General features: G+C 42.6%; 3 protein-coding genes across 3 annotated transcripts; 1 reads left to right on the top strand and 2 right to left on the bottom strand.

The window, feature by feature from the left end:
- Positions 1–2,099: 2,099 nt before the first annotated feature.
- LOC119140153 (keratin-associated protein 21-1-like) lies at positions 2,100–2,465 on the bottom strand. Its single transcript, XM_037371240.1, has one exon. It carries the CDS (start codon positions 2,463–2,465, stop codon positions 2,100–2,102), a length of 366 nt encoding a protein of 121 aa, XP_037227137.1.
- A 3,646-nt stretch (positions 2,466–6,111) lies between these two features.
- On the top strand, positions 6,112–6,393 carry LOC119140152 (scale keratin-like). Its single transcript, XM_037371239.1, has one exon. The coding sequence runs from the start codon at positions 6,112–6,114 to the stop codon at positions 6,391–6,393; it is 282 nt and encodes a 93-aa protein (XP_037227136.1).
- A 5,133-nt stretch (positions 6,394–11,526) lies between these two features.
- Positions 11,527–11,847, bottom strand: LOC119159332 (claw keratin-like). The gene has a single exon (XM_037412042.1). It carries the CDS (start codon positions 11,845–11,847, stop codon positions 11,527–11,529), a length of 321 nt encoding a protein of 106 aa, XP_037267939.1.
- Positions 11,848–19,468: the final 7,621 nt, after the last annotated feature.

Here is a 19,468-nt window from a genome sequence, read left to right as displayed (position 1 = left end):
AGTGTTGAGGTAGCGGTTGGACTTGACAGTCTCAAAGCTCTTTTCCAATCTAAATGACTTTATGATTCTATGATAATAGGGCTGTAATAGTCTTTATAATGATGTTTCAAAATTGAAAAGAATTAGTCTCAGGCCTCTGTAAGGAGTATATGAAAATGTTCAAGTGAGCAGAATATTGCCCTTTTCCTGGAAACCAAATTCAAATGTCCTTGTTCTGGAGTTACAACTTCCCATCGCACTCCAATTTAACAGACAAATTCCATTATGAGCCAGTGGAATGTAGGGAAAAATAAAACCCCATACTAAAAGCAATGGGAAAAGAGTCAAGGAGGAAGCGGTGGCTTTTCCTGTCTTGATGCTGACCTTAAAAACTCAAAACACTGCCTTGATCTTCCACACAGACACTGGGTAGAAGAAAATCCATTTCTGCAGGTGCAGTTACAGCAATTTGCTAAATCCAGGGACTAAAAACTAGACAACAGAAAGAAAAGTGGGGGGAAAAAAGAGGGGCAAATAGTCCTTAAAAACAAACAAAAAAAACCATATGAAGCAGTTCTCAGTCTCCCCATGGTATTTTGGTAGCTCTTGTCTGCTAGCCACCCCTGGCCAGGGAAGCAGTGAGAAAGTGCCATCATCTTCCTCCTCATACAGCCACAGTCTCTCAGTTGTGGAATCACAGAATCATTTAGGTTGTGAAAGACCTTTAAGACAATCAGGTCCAAACTGCCAAGCCCACCACTAAACCATGCCTTAGAGCACCACATTTACACATTTTTTAAACACCTCCAGGGATGAATGGTGACTCCACCACCTCCCTGGGCAGCCTGTTCCAATGCCTGACAACCCTTTTTGTGAAGAAATTTTTCCTTACATTCAATCTAAACCTCGCCTGGTGCAACTAGAGGCTGGTTCCTCTTGTCCTATTGCTTGTTATCTGGGAGAGGAGACTGATCCCCACCTCACTACAGCCTCCTTTCAGGTAGTTGTAGAGAGCCATAACATTCAATGGGAGAGAAAAAAAAGGTCAGTAAGATCAGTCATGACGGCTTTCTTCCAAAATACAGCCTCTGAGTACACTTCCCTAAACTGACAGACAAAAACACCCCACAGCCATGCCTCAGAGGTGCCAGCCAGTGGATATCCATTTCTCCTACCAAGCTATCTACACTGCAAAGAGCAAATTCCTCCCACTTCTCCATCAGGGAACCCCTAATCTTTCAACCCTGATCTTTCCAGGTCCCTTCCAACCTGGGCTGTTTAATGATTCTATGCTAATATGTAAAACACAAACTTATTTCAAAATTAAAACACCTGATGAGTCCACACATTTTCAGTTACCTAGGACCTCTTCAATATCAGATCACAGCCAGTGATGGATCGTGTCCTGATCACATCACATTAGCCCAACAGCAGCACTGAAGTATTTTAAATGAATAAATTATTTAGAATACACCAAGCGAAAGCCCAGAGCTGTAGAAACATGCATAACCAGAGATACAGCTGAGGTTTCTTGCAGCTGTAAAAGTCTGTGTTTCTCACCTTGAGGAGGGCAAGTCTCTACATGCAAACCCTTGAGTACACAAAGTTTAAAACTTTGCCACCCCACCTGTGTGATGCTATTGTTTTCAAGATACTTAAGAAATGCAAGTGAAAAATAAAACCAGAAATGCAGTATTGATGCAGCAGAAGTTTTAATATGAGTGAAAGGCAGATACACCTTTAAAGGCATACAGAACTGAGAGACTACATTCCCGAAGACACATTACACCCTGCCTATAACCATTCATTCTGAGTTAATGTTTTGTACATTACTGCAACAAACATAAAGACAGTTTACAAAAAACTGCGGTATCGAAGAGAAGCAAGCTTTTGATCAAGAGCAGAGTCTGAGTGGAGAAAGATCAAGCAGACACTGAGCAGTGTAAAGATGAATCATCACAAGCACTTCAACAGCAGCGCAGAGCCCTCAAAGCCGCGGTGGAGGGTGGCTGCTGTCACCAGGGCTCTGCGTGTCGGGGACCACTGCTGCCAAGATTCACCGTCCATCTGTGCTTGCCAGGCCTGGGTTGATCTTCACTTCAGGGATGTTCCCGCTGGGTTTAGCAGGGGTAGCAGCTCCCGTAGCCGAACCTTTGGCCATATCGATAACCGAAGGGGGAGCCGTAGCGGCCAGAATAAAAGCCTGGGTAGTTGTAGCAGTCCCCAGAGCCATAGAAGCCCCTATAGCCACCATACAGACCCCCAGAGCCATAGCAGTCCCCAGAGCCATAAATGCCCCGGTAGCCGTAGAGACCGCCATAGCCGTACCGGTCCCCAAAGCCGTAGAGGCTCCGGGAGCCATAGAGGCCCCCGTAGCCCCGGTAGCCACAAGGGCTCCCACAGTCGTAGCTCCGGTAGCTGTACAGGCTCCCGTAATTGCAGGGAGAATAGCAGTCATCATCGCACTGGCCTTGGAGGAAAGTCATCTTTCTGCGACTGAGGCAAACCTGAAATGCAACATCGGGGAGGAAAGCAAAAGTAATAAATACTTCCAGTGGCAGTAACAGTCTTAGAGCCCACAGACTTCCCCACTGGCCCCATGACACCAAGGACAGAAGTAAAATTATGACCAAATTCCTCAGCTCCTTCCTACATCCCATTTCAGATAGGATGTAATTTCTATCAGGCAGATTTCTATTAGACAGATTTATATCATTTTCTCTTTTACCCACCGATTGTAAACTATTCTATTTCTTTTCTTGCTTACTGAGATTGGTGAAAGCATTGACAGTGGAATATACCTGCTACAGATCAAACCCTCCCTGCTGCTGTTTCAGGATTTTTCTTAGAGAATATTGTTAGGAGTTAACAATCCTAAATTTCTTTTAGGATATCAGCTTTGCATAGAACTCTACATTGCCAGATCCTTCAAGAAAGCTTAAAGCAGCTCATGCTTGCCATGGTAATACACTTCAGCTCTTCGGTCCATTGCTCCAAGTCTCATTTCAGTAATTTACACTAATTCTGATGAGCGTCTGGAAAGGCTGACAGCAGACGCAAGAAACTACGGAGCATTGGCACACACAAGAACATCTGCTGTCCTGCCAAACAGACCTGAAGCCTTCCCTCAAAATAAAATCGATTTATGGAAGAACCCTCTGAGGGCCACAGTGGGGAGACCTTTCTCCCCATCTGCTGGAGGCAGCTCTGCAGACCCCACAGCCAGGAATCCTTCACAGGGAGCCGCATACCCCAGGTACCAACAGGACCAGGAAAGATTCAGCCCCAGCTCTAAAACTTGAACCTGCCAGCTCCTGTTCTGCAGAAAGCACAGCTAGAAGGAACAGAGAAATCCTAAATTTCAGAGAAGCCCCAATCCTAACATAAATTATTAACCTGAAATTTCTAGTCCTTACGAAAAGACTGGATGAAGAAAAGGCTTACCGAGTTCACCGGGAGGAGAAAGGCAAGAAAGAGAGCTGGTGAGGAGTCTGGAGCTCCAAGTCCTTTTTATACTGTTTCCTTGCCTGCCTGGCTTATCTAAGACGCCCTGTGTATTCAAAAGATTTGTAGCCTTATTGGTTGGAAACCAAATTTGCCTGTACACGTCATATCTTCAATTAATATAATTTTCTCCATTGTTTGGGATTATTAGTGTGTTCCCAGCCTCCTGTATGTCACATGTATTACAGGTTTCTTTCATCTTAAAATGTTCTGGGCCAACTACATTCCTGATACTATTTTATTGTCTTCCCTGTCAAAACTGAAGTTTATTTTTATATGATATAAAAGCATTTATAAGTTCCCAATGCCATTGGAGAGAGAGTAAAAAAGTAAAATTTTCAGTAAAAAAGGAAAAACCTTCCCACATGTTAGAAAATATCCATTGTTCACTAGAAACTCTGATGCGCCACGGCACCAGGCTTCCCGTTTAAAGGAAATGCAAGCACATATTTAGGTATTTTATATTAAGCTACATAGTAACTTCCGAATAAATCTTAATTGCATTCTTCTAAAATGTTAATGGTGCATAAAATTCATGCTGCTGCATGAGCAGAAAGAATGTTTTCCACAGAAATATGACTACAGCATTGTTCACAGTTTAGCTCACTAGAGGGCTTGACCGTGAGTTCAGTAGAACAAAGTGAAGAATACAAGTATGAACCTGGTCTGGAAAATAATAGATGATAAGGATTTTGTGAGGTGTACTAAATGTTATTTTCCAAGGAACCATGTTAATATTTTTTTTTGCAAAGAATCACCCACAAGTATCAAATATGGTACAATAGTGAGGAATGCTGGAGTTTACTGCAAAGCTCCTTGTATGACCTTCACCTAATTTCTGGCATTAATTTGAATATAAAATAAGGGTAACAATGAGCAAGCAGGATGTTGAGGCTTCCTCAGAATTTTGAATACCAAAGCACTTCATAAACACTCATTAATGTTTTCAATTTGCAAAGTGTTGCAGTATTTAAATATTAATAGTTTGTGTATTTAAATATTAATAGTTTGTTACCGAAAAACACCCCAGATTTAATAATATGGTCACTTATAAGACACATCAAGGTGTCTTGCTTCTAGGTCCTAATAAGTTGATGCATTATATGTTTTATGACAGTAAAAAAAACATTTAAAAAATCTTCTAAAATCAGAAGAAATATTTGGGAACATTCATAAGGCAGTTGAAACATTTCTTCAAAATCACTGTTGTAGAACCTGAGAGAAAAATCAAGCAAAACTGCTGGCAAGAAATCCCCACAGGACCACTGGGCAGTATGTACAGGTCATGATGATGTTGAATAGAAGCTCTACTACATTTCGGCACACCAAAGAAAAGCCTACTCCTTTTCTCCCCTGCGTGTTGCACCATAAGATGCAAAAGCCAAGTGAACAGAATACCTACAAGGAGATTGCGCAACCAGTAATGGTCTAAACATCTCCCAAAATTATTCCTATCCACCCAACTACAAAGAATTCCATGCAATTTTACTAGAAATGTGCTGATCCCCTTTCTTCTTGTTTTAAGATGAAAGAAATTCTAAAGGTATTACATATGTGTCATAACTTCGAACTTTGAAAATATGAAAATCACTGGCTCCAATTACATCAATTTAAGGAATAATGCACACAACAAGATACGTTGTATAACTAACACCTAAGTTTAAGAAGGTATATATACGGACCTACACCTCCGAAGTTTTATCCACTTCGCTTGAGCTTCTCCCCTCGGTGAACCACGTAAGTCAATACTGGCTCTATTCTCTTTCCGATATACAAATATTTTCCTGTATATATCTATATTTTTGTATAAATATGTGTGTTTATGCACATGGACATATCTATAAGAAAGGTACAGGTGTGTACATATATATATGACATACATAACAGGTGTCTATGTATGTGTAAAGATTTTCTGTAGGCAATTTCTTGTCATTTTGGAGCTAATCCCAAACAAAATTCTCTGCAACATCATGGAATTCCTTCACTGAAACTTTTTACTCTTCCTGAGCTAATTTAATAGTAGGGTTTAAAGCACTGAAAATTTGAAATTTACTGCCACAATTTTGAAGTCATAAGTAATTTCCAGTTCCAGATTATTTTCATTAGGTGTTGGGAATTCAGATCCCTAGATAAAAACTTTATGAAACATTTATTACTTTAAGTAGACAACCTGGAAGGACATTCCTCCATTTCATCGCATTCTTTGAGTTTATCCCATGCTGAGTAGCACGCGGTACTACGGGAGACAAGGGGATGCATGTGGTGGGCTGTTGGTCTCATCTGAATAAGCATCAGTACCTGAACTAGTATATTTTTCTTTAATTTGTTCCAATTTCTCTAACTTCTTGGGTTGGAAAGTTCTAGTTCTCCGTTGGTAAAAAGCATATTTTCATGTATAGTCAGCCATTTCCAAAAGTTAAGGGGAAAAAAACCAGAAAAGTTGTTTGGGATTCAGAAGATTAGAAAAATAAACAAGATGGTTAAGAGGATGAAAGAGACCTGCAGGAGGGACCAAGCTACATTTCCTCAGCTCTGCCCAAGCTCTGAGCCTTCCCTCCTGCTGTCAGCAGCCCATAAACTCACCTTGCTTCTGGGTGTGTGTTTCAGGTTTACCTGCATCAACGAACGATGACCTTCTACAGGGACCTCTATGACAATGGGTGCTACTCACCATTTGGCTATGAAGATCTCTACGGTTTTGGGGGTCTGAATGGCTACCGATTTGGGAGCCCATATGGCTTCTACCGGGACCAGTACCGATATGGTAGCCCATATGGCTACAGAAGCTTTGGGAACCTCTATGGGAACAGAGGCTTGATCGGTTATGGAGGCTATTATGGGTATGAGGACTCGTATGGATTTGGGTATGGCCACCCCTTTTCTCGTTTTGGGAACAGATACAACTGCTGAAAATGCTGTTGATGCTGAACCAGCAGAAACAGCAACGAAGAAATGAAATGTGGACATGGATTCATGGCTAAGGTTATGGTGCTGAGAAGCGCTGAGCACCCATGCCTCCGGCTGAGTTCAGTGGGACATGTGGGTGCCAGGCTGCGTAAGACTACCCCATACATAACCCTCTCTAATATCTCCTGTTTCTTCAACTGTTACTTTAAAGGGCAACTTGAATTACAGCAAGTACTGAGGCGTCTTTTCAGCATGTAGATGGAGGAAAGCAAGAGTCTCGGGTGTGAGTAAATTACCTTTTAAGTTAATTCACATCCACTTTGTATCGCCATATTAATAGCAGTTTCCTTAACCACCATGAACAAGTCCACTTTGCTCAGCTACAAACTCCACCACAGATGACATCTAGCAGAGAAGCTCCTTTTATACATCCCTGCTGTGCCTCATCTGGCAGCAAACATGATTTACAAGCAACTCTGTGAGCAAGAAACGCATCTGGACTGTCAAGCTCCATTTCCACAAGAGAAATCATCCTCCAGCATCAGACACTCTAGTTGCTGAAGACCCTTCTGTAAAACTGCAAACTTATTCTTTATTACTCACTGTTCCGCATTTCCATTAAAATTACTCTGCTGAATAGCATCAGGTGTCCAGTCTTCTCCTTTTGTCTGTGCTCATACACCACTGTAAAGGGACCAGCATCACTGCCACCCTAACCAACCACAGAACCATACCTTATGAGGGGGGTCTAGGCTCTAGATGTTAGAAAGTATCACCAACCACATCTCGATCTGAAATGCTCCAGCCCCGACTCATTTCCCAGAGCAGGAAGGAATTCTACCTTATTTTAACAAACCTGTGACCCTGGCTTTACACAAATACTGTTCCAGAAAAGGCCATCACCTGACTGTCTGTATTACCAAATACACACAGTCCTGGAGCAAACTGGGGTTTGTGCTTGAAAAATAACTTTCAAAAGCAAGAGACTGAGTGGAAGTCATGGTCTGCCAAGGAAAGACAGCAATGATGCTCAAGGTTAAAGACACTTAAGAGAAAAGACCATAGGCAACCAAGCCATGACCATTTGCTGGAGAGATCTCCTTTGCAAACTGAACAGCCAGGTTATTCAAGGAGTTCTTGTCAGCCTCTACCATGTCACCTTAGGAGACTGAGTAGTCTTAATTTAGGTTTATAATATTAAAGATTATGATCTGGCATGGAACAAGGTGGTTTGACAAGCACAGCCTAGACAAAACTGTATGGGTCCCATGCAAGCCCAGTCATACATCAAAGACATCACCAGAAGTCAAAATTCTTGCTGCACAAGTGACTGTGAGGGGGCACCTCTTGATGATTTTCAAGAGACAGGCTACATGGCTACCCCTTCTCTTCTCATGGTGGCCACCTGCACAAGCTTTTCTGCATTCCTTAGCTGACAGAGCACAGTGGAGGAAAGAGTCAAGAAAATAACCAGTGGAGCAGATCAGAGAAGCCCTTTCACAGGCATAAAGCCAGTCATAGTTAGCAGAACAGTCCCCAAGGTTTAAATGCTATTCCTCCAGTCCAAAGTCCATTTCTTTACATTCACATTGTTGCTTTCACTTAAACCATTTGACCTTGACCTGGATGGTAGCAGAAGACGAGCCCCACAGATCTATTTCCTTGTCTAGGAAGGAGCAGCCACAACCAAGAGATGGGCCTGATCTGCTACCTCATTGCTTGGAGGTCACCTCTTTGTGTCCTAGTTTGAGCAAGACAGAGCCAGATCAGGATGCCCCAGGAAGAGGGTAAGAGCAGCAACCTCCACCCTCGCCTCCTAGCATGGCATGTTGGCAGTAAATCAGCACAACCCTTTGAAACTGGCAAAGCTATTAAGACATCTTTTGTAATCCTTCTGCTAGCTGCTGTCAGCAGCAAAATGGGCTGGGTTCCCCAGGGAAAACATTAACAAACGGTGGAGTCTCCCAACACAATAAATTCAGCTTATCTCACTTGGATGCCCTGTGGCATGCAAGGCTTTTCCCACCTGCGCGTACAGCACAGAAGGGCTTACACGGAGCTGCACAGGAAAAGAGACAGAATAAAACATGGAAAACCAAACATTTGGGTGAAACCTCTCCCTGCCCAAGGTCCTTTGGCCCCAACTTAACACCAGCCCCTGTCCATGTCTGCCAACGTAGCAGTATTTACGATGCTTCCAACATCCCGCTTGGTTCATTACCAGCGGTGCTATCGCTTCCGACAGCGGGTGCAATCACCACCCAATGCCTGGGGAACATGACCCACAGGCTGTAATTGCCTGCCAACCCCAGCCTTCCCAGACCTGTCACCTGCCTCTGCCACACTGTCCCAGAGCCACCTGGGCACCACCACACTTCCCTTCTTGCTTTGAAGGTGCCAGCGCTCTGGTTGCAGCTCCAACTCTGTGTGCATTGCTGTGGGTGCCCAAATGCAGCTGGCTGCTGCCTCCCAGCTAAGCCACCTCGGCTCTCCCTTGCACTCTCCCCTCTCCAGGGATGCAGAGCACAGCCAGGATCTCCTGCCCTGCTGCAGATCAGCCTCATGCAAACACTGGAGCCCAAGCACCACAGGGAGGGAAACCAATTTCTCCCCCCAAGGTGCGCCTACCACAGGGCTCTCAGACTTTAGTTACCAACCAGGGACTGGCTCATTTTACTATCTACTCATTCAAGAACATCAGGGTGATTCAAAAAGTCCCAAATCTTTGCAAAATTGGGGTCCATACACACACCCCATGCATCAGCCAATAGCACTGATGCTCATTTCCCATGGATCCATCCTAACGTCTCAGAAAGCTCTGAGTTTCTGATACACCTGTTCTGTGGTGTGTGAAGCGCATTTTTCCCTGTTTCATAGGGTTTTGTGCCCTAAGGCTTAAGAAAAGTTGGATGATTAGAGGAACTTTGTGCCTGCTTATGAGATATTATCATAAGAGATGACAGATAGCTAATTTAGCTAACAGAAAACGAATGCCTGTAATTTCAATTAAACTTCTGGATGCCAGTCTGAACCAGGATGTATTTACTGCATGCATGTGGGAAATTACCAATTTAAATGCACCTTGTGACAACCCACACTTGAGGCATGCTGCAGGAGATGCCTCCAGCACAAAGATACACTGCAAGAGTGAGGATCATCTTTAAAGTGGAAACTTATCCCTGACTGCTGCACAAACTGGACTAGAACATTTTTAAAAAAAAATTTTAAAGAGTGCAATACTACAACAAAATCTTTTATGAGAAGAGAAAATGGACCATGGTATAGGAAAAGGGGCCTTACTGGAAGCAACAAGAGAAACAAGAAGCATTTCAAAATTCACCATATTTAGATGAATATTTTTATCCATAAGGCAATAACGAACCTAAAAGACATTAACAAATACTTCTATCTTGGCAGCTTCTTAGTAAGATATTAATATCTTTAGTCCTCTGAAAGCCTCAGAGCATTTCACACAAGTAGCTTTTGTATCAAAATGAGTAAAAAGTGTATTATAAATAGTTCTATAGAAATCCACTGGTAAAATTTCCTATTTTTACTGACATTTGGTGTTTTGTGGTAAATGCGTCTCCACTTATTACATGGAAAGTGGAACCTGAGAGGCCTCAATAATAAATTTCAGTTCATTTCCAAGTACACCATTAGCACAACAATAAAGATTCCTTCATCTGGTTTCTGAGGTCTGGGAGATTTCTCTTTTGTAGGGAAGGATTTACGTGGTTGGTGAGAACCCGGGTTAATCACCTCCTCTAAGGCTCACCAGCAGTCAATTACACACCATTACAATGCCAGGTCAACTTTGTTTTCCTTACATGTCAGGGTAATAATTCTCCAGAGAGCGACTAGCATGAAATAATCCAGCATTCCCATGCCAGCTTGCAACACAGAAACGCTGTAACAAAGTATTATGCATATATATATATATATATTATATATATATATATATATATGCATAACATTTCAAATACAGAAGCATGGAAAGCTTGGGAAACTTTTATTGATATATTCCTCAAGAAATTCAAAATTCTGTGAGCCAACATCACCGTGCATAGGGTATATTGTTGTAAAACATCCAGCAGAGTGGTAAAGCCAAGAATTTTACTTTTACACTCAAAACCAGCTGCTTTTACATAACATTTGGCTTCAGATTCTTCTTAGTAATACCAGCTACTCTCCACACGCCTCTGCTCTGATGCATTGTATCGCTGCCTAGATGGGGAGGTTGAGCCTGAGGACACCAGGTAACACTGTGCCAGAAAAGCCGATACTGAGGAAAGAGCTCCAGACCAGGAACCATGAAAGCAAAGACACGGGCAGCAGGTCATGAAGAGACAGATATAGCACAGAGGTTGCTGTGGGAAGGAGATGCATGCACAGTCCGCTGCCAGATGTCTCAAGGATATCATTGTCCTGTAGCAGGCTGACAGGGTCTGCTTAGTGCAGCGAGACAAAAGCACCTGAATTAGGAGGAGCAGAGGGGAACACACATGTATGCACGCACGCATAGAGGCCAATAACATGTTGCAATGTCATGTTTAATAAGAAGCAGATCATACAGAGGTAGGATTATACAGTACAGATTACAAATTGCCCACAACCTATGGTTTGATGCAAGATGATTCATGTAGTAACTGATGTTGCTTCCTTGTTGCAGCTCTGTGTTGATACTCAGCCCTGATCATAGCAAGACGCATACAGCACAGAAACAGAGCATAGGCTAGTTGACTCCGCAACTCCTTTTTTTATATATCGGTATAAAATAAATATACACCAGTAGCCACAGAAAGAGCCTACAAAGGGGTCTATAATGGTTATCGTACCAGATCCCTTTATATTGCCACAATGATACCTACAAACCCCCAAGGAATTAGTAATACAGTCCATAGCATCAAGAACGGAGCACTTAGAAAGATGGGAAGGCATTAGAAAATCAGGAAAGATAACCTGAGAAGGATGTAAATGTTTTTTTCAGAAGATCTGAGCATGTACGGATGTGTTTAATGGCATCTCCAAATGCTCAACCCTTCCTAGATGCTGTGCCCTGGAGCTCAGCCACATGTCTACATCCTGCTTGACATCTCCTGGACATTATTCTTTCAGCAGCAACTCTCACTAGGTTTAGCATGGTCTACAGCTTCCAACCGGGTACCCCCGTCCCCACCTGGCACCACCATAAACATGTGAGCCCCCAGGAGCACGGGCGGCACTAAAGCCAGTTCCAGCTTCAGGAGCTCCTGCAGATCCCACGACGCTCTGCTGCGGGAAGGTGCTGAGGATCGGTCCAGGGAAGGTCACAACCACCGGCGGAGGGTAGATCACCACTCTGGAGTCGGGACACTGCCGAACACAGGGCTCGTTGCAGCTGTCAGCGATGGGCTGTGGAGCAGCCACCCCACACGGGGAGGCACCACCATCAGTGCATGTACCCGAGTGCACCATTTTTCAGGGATGGTCAATCTGAAGTGGAAGACAATGGTATAGAAATAAGGCACAAATTCTTAGAAGTTTCACAATCAAATATTATAATAAAAGTCTGCTGATAGGCTGGAGGGAAAGGTGGAATTTTCATAGCTCCATTCCTAGAAGTTATCTATAAAGCTTGTATTGAAAACAATAATGTCTGGAAATCAGTTTTGAAAACAATAACATCTGGAAATCAGTTTTCATGAAAAATTGATTGAAGCCCACCATCCAGATCTGCATTTACCAAAGCCAGCAGCTCAACAGTCACAAATTTATTAATTATATCAAAAAAAACTTCAGACTTGTATCAGAATATTCGCACGGCATTCACCTTGACTTAAAACTGCAAACAAAGGCTTTGTTAGAAAGTGGAACTCAGAGGAAACTTACCTACTTCACAAGAGAAATAAGAGAAATGATCATACAAGATCTGATGTTGAGCACTTTTATACTTGCTCTTAGACTGCCCAAAGCATGAATCACCTGTGTGCATAACATCCTAATCAATTACTAAACGCATTTCTTTCAAGACTTAACCTTGTTAATGAATGCCAATTGTTTTAAATAAATCACTTTGTAATTATTAGTTTGTCCCTCTACCGCGTATGACCTGTACTTTACTGCCTTCCAGTCTCTGCTGTTTCAAAACTTTATATAGAGGGGATAACTCTGCATCTTGGAGAAAGACAAAATGTTTATATGGTTTATGCTTCACATTCTCCATGAACAGACTCGATCCTGGGCAGGTGGTAAACAGCCATTTGCTTGAAAGAAAATGTACTTGACTCAGCCCAGGAAATGTTGCAAAAGCGAGGGACAACCTGCATCCTTGGCCTAGGGGTGGCCAGGTTCACAGCTGCGTGATGAAAATGAGCTAATACAAAGTCGGGTCAAAGCTCTGGCACACTGAAGAAATCCTGAATTTTTATAGAGTTATATGTACCCAAATAAGTCAGTGCAGCTCTTCCAATTAGACACCAAGCATCTGTTGCTTTAAGTATGCAAGCTTTGACAATAAAAAAGAAAAGGAAAAAAGGGTAAGGCCATATTTTATGTGAAATTTAACGCCCCATATTGTGAAGCTATAAATCATGACCTGATTAGGGGAATGGCAAGAAGACAATAAATACGGTGTGGCTTAGGCAAGACCTTGTCAGACATTTTTTCCAGCGAGTTGCTTCTTCAATAAAAAGGCACTGAAAGCCATTATAATAACAACGCTCGTTGTGTATATAGGAGGAGGGGAAGATGCATTGTGGAATCCCAGTTGGTGATGTACTGAAACTGCAGGTGTGGGGTTATCGTCCGTGTTAAACAGCAGCATGAGGCAGCAGCTTTCTGACACCCAGCAGCAGAGTCAGCAACAGGTGCCAAGGATGGCTGCGGCGTGTGCCATACCGACACTCCCACCAGGCCATCGAGGGCAACAGCTTGTCCATTCTGATTTACACTTCATTTTACTTAAACATATTTTGCTACTTCTGTAGTAATAGAGGCGACTTATTTGGGCTGTTCTATTATACTAAACCTCACCTCAAAGCCTTCTGCCTTTGCCCCAGCAGCCTGTTCTTGCAAGGAAAAGCCTTCCTTTGGTGGAGTTAGAGGTGGTAACACTGCAGAACAAAGTTTCCCCCTTCCAAGTCATCTCATCTTGTATATCATCAGATTGGCAGTAAAATTACTTTGAAGGACAGGACTAGACCCCATTGCACTCTATGCTACGGCGGAGCAGAAACCTCAGTCAAGATTTCCACAATGATGGGAAGTGACTGGAATGCTTCCCTACTTTAACTGCATACTGAGATTTATATTCATAGTCTCATAATGTTTGATGATTACATATTTGTAATTCCTTTGGAAAAATTGGCTCTACCTTTTCTATAATTGAAGATAACAATGTGAATGACAACATACGTCTTTATCTTAGCTTAGACCTGGTAGCAATTTATCCCTGACGTAATTCCTCAAAAACATTGGAATTAAATACCTAATTACTGTTTTCAAGTTAGACAGCTGAAAATAAAACTGAACATTAAGTCCTATATATATTGAGAAATATATTAATAATTCTGTCTTGAAAAGTCAAGATCTTCAATCCCATGCAAGAGGAACCTACGTTGCTGGGATTTGTTTCCTTCTCTGCTGCAGACTGCTTGGGGTTAATGTCACTGCAGGGTCCACTTATCTGAACTTAAAGGTTAACAACACTGACAGCAGGCATGCCAATGCTTTCTGAAAGCATTTTCAAAGCACATCGTAAAAGCTCATTAGTGTTCTAAACAACAGATGTTGTCATATGATTATTTTTTTTAACAAGAGCATTACAGCTGCCAGCTCAAAGGCTACCAGAGAAGACAAGGAAATAAAAGTGATGAGTCAACCAGTGAACCATTGCCAAAACCCAGTACCTAAAGAGTGCGTCCATAAGGAAGCAATGCAACAAAACAGTGCACGTGTCAGCTCTATTTACCAGTCAAAACAAGCTTAAGAATCAGATTCCAGCATCCTGAAAGCTAACGATACTAAATACAAAAATCATCAGCTTTGTATCCATCAGGAGACAGAGAAAACGCCTGAGCTGCAGACAAGCCATCAACACCTTCAAGCCCTTGAAGTGCTGACAGGACACATTTATTATGTATTTAGCCAAAATGTTAAGATTCTTCAAAAGATTTTAATCGTCCTCTGTCTGTAAGGATACGCAGGACAAATGTATTAACCCTTAGGGGACCAAGCTGGAGGTCACCACAAGAGCAGGGAGATCTCTAAAGACATCCATCTGATTACACTGTTCAAAAAAGCAGATAAAGAATCCAACCCATCCCTGAGATCATTGAAACACCACAACAAATGGATCTAATTTAGGAAGTTTAAAACTCTAAAAACGTGTGTGGTTTAGTGTGCACACCACAGCAGATGAGGCAGGAACCTTAGAAACAATTACATCAATTACATGTTGGCTTTGGCTAATAAGGACTTTGAACCCAAAAAGGTGCCCTCTCCACCAGTCTGTCTAGGGAAGTATAATAAAAGTAATTTGAGGCTCAGATTTTCATCCATTTCCCTTTGTTTCTCCTCCTTAAATCAGCTCAACTGTTTTATAACCACCACACTACAGCTAAATAGGCTGTAACCTTGAGAGGCTTAGCACATTTAATTTTATAAAAAAGACCACAGACATGAGAAGCCACTGAGGTTTTTCCCACTTTGTCTTAAAGTTAGCGATATCGGAGCAGCTGTGAAGAGAGCAGTTGCAGGGGGAGCTGAATTTGTTTCTTACTATAAGTATGGAATGAATAGTGTGCAGCTTTTAGAAATAAAGTCTGGTGAAACCCTGGAATTACATTTATTTTCATTTGCTTTACTTCAGACAGCAGTTGTGCACTCCACCTTTCCTTTGCATTAAAAGATTTCATTTTACTGTTGCATTTCATGCTTTGCTGCTCTCAAAGGAAAAAAGCTTTCTGATGAACAAGGCTTTAGATACCCCATGAGTAGAAGTCCAGAGCTATTTTATTTCTGAATGACCAGCCACACAGCTTGATGCCCAGCTTACAAAAAAAAAATAATAAATGAACCACAGGACGGGCTTGGAGGTGTTCTGTGCAGTGGAAAACAGGCATCAAGGCTGCTTGGTGGATGTTTGCAAACAGCTCCAAAATTGTTGCCCTGTACACTTAACCAAACCTACCACTCTCCACTGGCCCAGCCTCAAACCACCCAGCACCACCACGTTATTCTGCGGAGAATGACACACTTTCCCATAACTTAGCCTTCCATTAGGTACTTTGAATTTAATAGTTGTAAACAGCCACAGAGACAACACGCTTTGAAGAAAGCCAGTGCTGGGCTCAGCATCACAAGAAGATTTTAACTGCTTCCAGCAAATGGGAAAGAGAGAATTTCCCACCCAGACATATCCTCTGCTACACAGTGCACCACTACAAGGGCTCTCAATCTTATCAGCTGGTCCTGATACTTCTCATTGATCCATGTGATAGCTCATGCATTAACAATAAGCCATGAGCCATGAATTCACCAGGAAGGTTGAAGAAGGAAAATAAACACCCATTTTTCCCATTGCCAAGGTTTATTATCCAGCAGTGGAGGCTGTCCGTGCTGCATTATGAGCGATGCAATAGAAAGGTGAAGAGCAATGATCTGCTACACCCTGGTGCTACACCAAGGTAAATGCAGAGATGGAATTGCTAATAAACGCTCCTGCCTTTGAGTGTTACTGCTGAGTTAAGCTTAGCTCACTGGACATTGCGTTACCTGCATGCCCTCTGGGAAAATATTTTCCCTTGAAGCAGATGGCATTGGCTATTGCTTGATATCTTGTGATATTAAGATGAAGCACAGGTCTTACTGCCTGTAGCCATCATTTTGTCTCAGAACAAGGGGTTACAACAAGAGCCAGTATTCAGGGTTCTAACTATATTCCCCTTTATAACATACAAACTTGCACTGTATATACTAGCTATGGAAAATCAGGGAGTTAAAGCATGAAATTCAGCCAGTGTTTTCCTAATGAAATACTCCAAGCTGAAAAGAGGGAAAAAAGGGCAAGAACATTGAACTTCATCAAACCACAGTCACGCCTCATGGCATGACCTCTAACAGAGCCTATTCTCATCCCACACCTCAGCTTTGCTCTACTGATAAATTAAGCTGATCCTCACAGGTACCATGCTCGGCAGACCTATGTTTACCCATTCATAAAACAAGAATAGCACTGACAGAGGCTATTAAATAACATCTTCATAACACAACCTCTTAAAACTCCTCACAAACGCTTGTTAATGTTTTATATGAGCAAAGCTTTTCAGGCTGAACTGCATTATAATGAACACCAGCACATACCCAATTTAGAGGCTGCGTCTCAAGACATCAAAGGCTATAATTACATCACACATAGGGAGCAGTTTCCCTTCTGATGGACAAGCGCAAGGCACACACAGAGGCAGCATCCACACAGGCACAGCTGACATCTAGGTGCAAACCAGCAGCTCTTGGGATGGTCACAGGGTAAGATAAGAGGGTCAGTAGAAAGGGATTCCCCCCCTTGCTGTCACTGGGACACTAACCTAGTCCAACCTGGAAATTCCTTGTTTCGCAAAGGACACCAACCAGATGCCACCAACACATTTGCTAATGAACTAAGAGTCCCCGTAGGACCACAGCTGCCTGTATAAAGCACTGCCCAGGCAGCCAAGCTTTATATCCTTTGCAAAGTCACAATTCCTTGCAAATTAGCTATGCCAGTTCCCCAGCAGATTTCCATTTGCCACAGGACAAATCCTGGACACAGCTCTGAGTGTTTTGGACCTCACCAAAAGACAGTACCAGCTTGCCTGCACACCTTTTCCACTGGCCTTGTTTCAGCCGTAAAAAGCAACCAACTGCAAAGCCTAATAAAATCAGGGAAGGACTCTTATTAAGTTTGAAGAGCACTAGAGCAGCCACACAATGAATAGCTGCGTGCATCAGCCTCATTTTGCAAAGCCGGATTCTTCAATGCCCCCAGCTGCCTACCTGCATTGAAACGAACAAAAGGGGAAATGGAGCGAGGAAGATCATTGCCCACTCCCCCCTGCTGCTTCCTAATTGCTGATCTTCTAAAAAAAAAAAAAACCACACCACACACCACCACCACACTTTAGAAGAACGACAGATAGACGTAACAAATGAGGTCAATGGAATAAAAGGTTATCTTTTATTTCTCCCATAAAGATTTAAAATGGAAAGAACCCACAGGGTGTGGGGTGCATTTCGTGGTATTTGGGAATAACAATATATTAATAATCACAAGTGAGTAAAATAATTATAGCCAATGAAAAAGTTCCATATGAACAAATTGTCTCCTGTATCTAATTAGGATTTGATACACAGCAGCTCAGGTTTTCCATGCAGTCTTAAAAGACAGTATAAAAACAAGCATTTCCAAGCTTTCAATCCAGTTCTTACTCTCTGCCGTGAACTCGGTAAGTTATTTGCTTATTTCTGTCTCTAACTAGCAAAATATCCTTTTTTGGTACTTTGAACTTGAATCTATATCCTGCAGAAATGGTCTGATGCTGAGAATTAAGATGTTTTTTTCTTTTAAAGGATCTTTTGTGGGTATGTGGGGTTTTTTTTACAGGCATAGACAGATACAGGCTTTTAAAGTTGAACTTGAGACTTACAGAACCTCCCTCAATTTGGCATGTGATGTTTCCACTTTGATCTGGCTGTCTAGGTACCTGTATCTTTAATTTGCTTTGAAAAAACTGAATTCTAGATTTCTCCTATGTTAGAGGCCACTGATTTTAGCAGTTCAAATAACTACTTCTGTTGGCAGCTGACTTTTACCATCCTAGTTGGAGACTGATGTAGATTACTTCTGTTATACCACAGAGGTTGATTTTAATCTGGAATAACTGAAGGAAAGTTTGGCTTCTGCATATTCAAGACCCCTGTCTCTACACACTTTTGGGGAGGTTCTTTACAAAAGCAAATATTACCTGCCCGCTTTCAAAATATAGCAAGAAAACCCTGATCCAGTCCTGCCTGGCATTTCTCCCACGTTTGCAGTGACTTGTCAGCTGACCAGCAAATGGAGATGATCTACAGTAGCTGGGACCTGACCCTTGAGGGCTTGTCCTTAGAGCAGTCCTGTACATCTGCAAAAGCAACTGCCACCAAATTGCAGAGTACAGACACCCAAGTGCCATTTGCTAACGCTGAGGAAAGCTGATTTGAAGTCAGATTTTAAATGTTAATTAGGAACTTCAAGGTCTCGGCACTTCTCCATGCTCAATCTCATCTTTGGAATGGACACCTCTTGTCTTCCAAGTATGGAGAGGCTTCTCCGATGTCCCACAGCTGGGCAATGCCTCTTGCTGGCAGCTGGGGCAGACCCTGCACCCTCCAGCCCTCAAGGCATCCCATCTCCTTCCCAGGACCAGTTCAGCCCTGGCAATACGGGGTGTCCACAGGCTAATCCAGGCAGCTGAGGTGCAGACACCAGCAGACACCTCCTGTGATTCTTGCAACCCTTTGGTCTCCAGCTTTAGTGGAGAAAAAGCAGGGAGTAGAGCAAGAGACAGCAGAGTACAGAGCAGCCAGTAAAAGAGCTACACAGCTGCATCCTGAGATGCAGAGAGTTATATTTGACTTTTTCTACTCATATGGGATACTGGCAGTTTGAGCCAGACTCGTCTGGTCCTGAATGAACATTAGGCATTTAAAAATAGACCTCTGCCACATCACCCTGCCAATTACAAAGATAGCAATACTCTGTTCTGCAATTTAAAGTAGCATAAAGAAGGGCAATACTTCCTTTTGCTGTACCTATTGCCAGCAGAAAGCAATTCCAGTTTCAGCTGAAGCATCGGGAAAGCAAATAAATAATAGCCCTTGCCACAACAAGATGAGAACCTCAGCACTAATCCCAGATACGCCATTGCCTCACTAGCTGAAGCATGTAGGTCACTTCGCAGCTATGCCTGGAACTCCCCTTATTCTTGGGATAATAGCTACCTGCTCCACAAGACACCCGAAGCTATGACAGGGATCGCTAGCTAAATGCAATGCTGTGCAGTTTCTGCTATGGAGA

The sequence above is a fragment of the Falco rusticolus genome, chromosome 19, assembly GCF_015220075.1.
Source record: "Falco rusticolus isolate bFalRus1 chromosome 19, bFalRus1.pri, whole genome shotgun sequence".
Lineage (NCBI taxonomy): Eukaryota > Metazoa > Chordata > Aves > Falconiformes > Falconidae > Falco > Falco rusticolus.
Note: the sequence above shows the minus strand (reverse complement) of the source record. Positions and strands in the feature narration are given on the sequence as shown.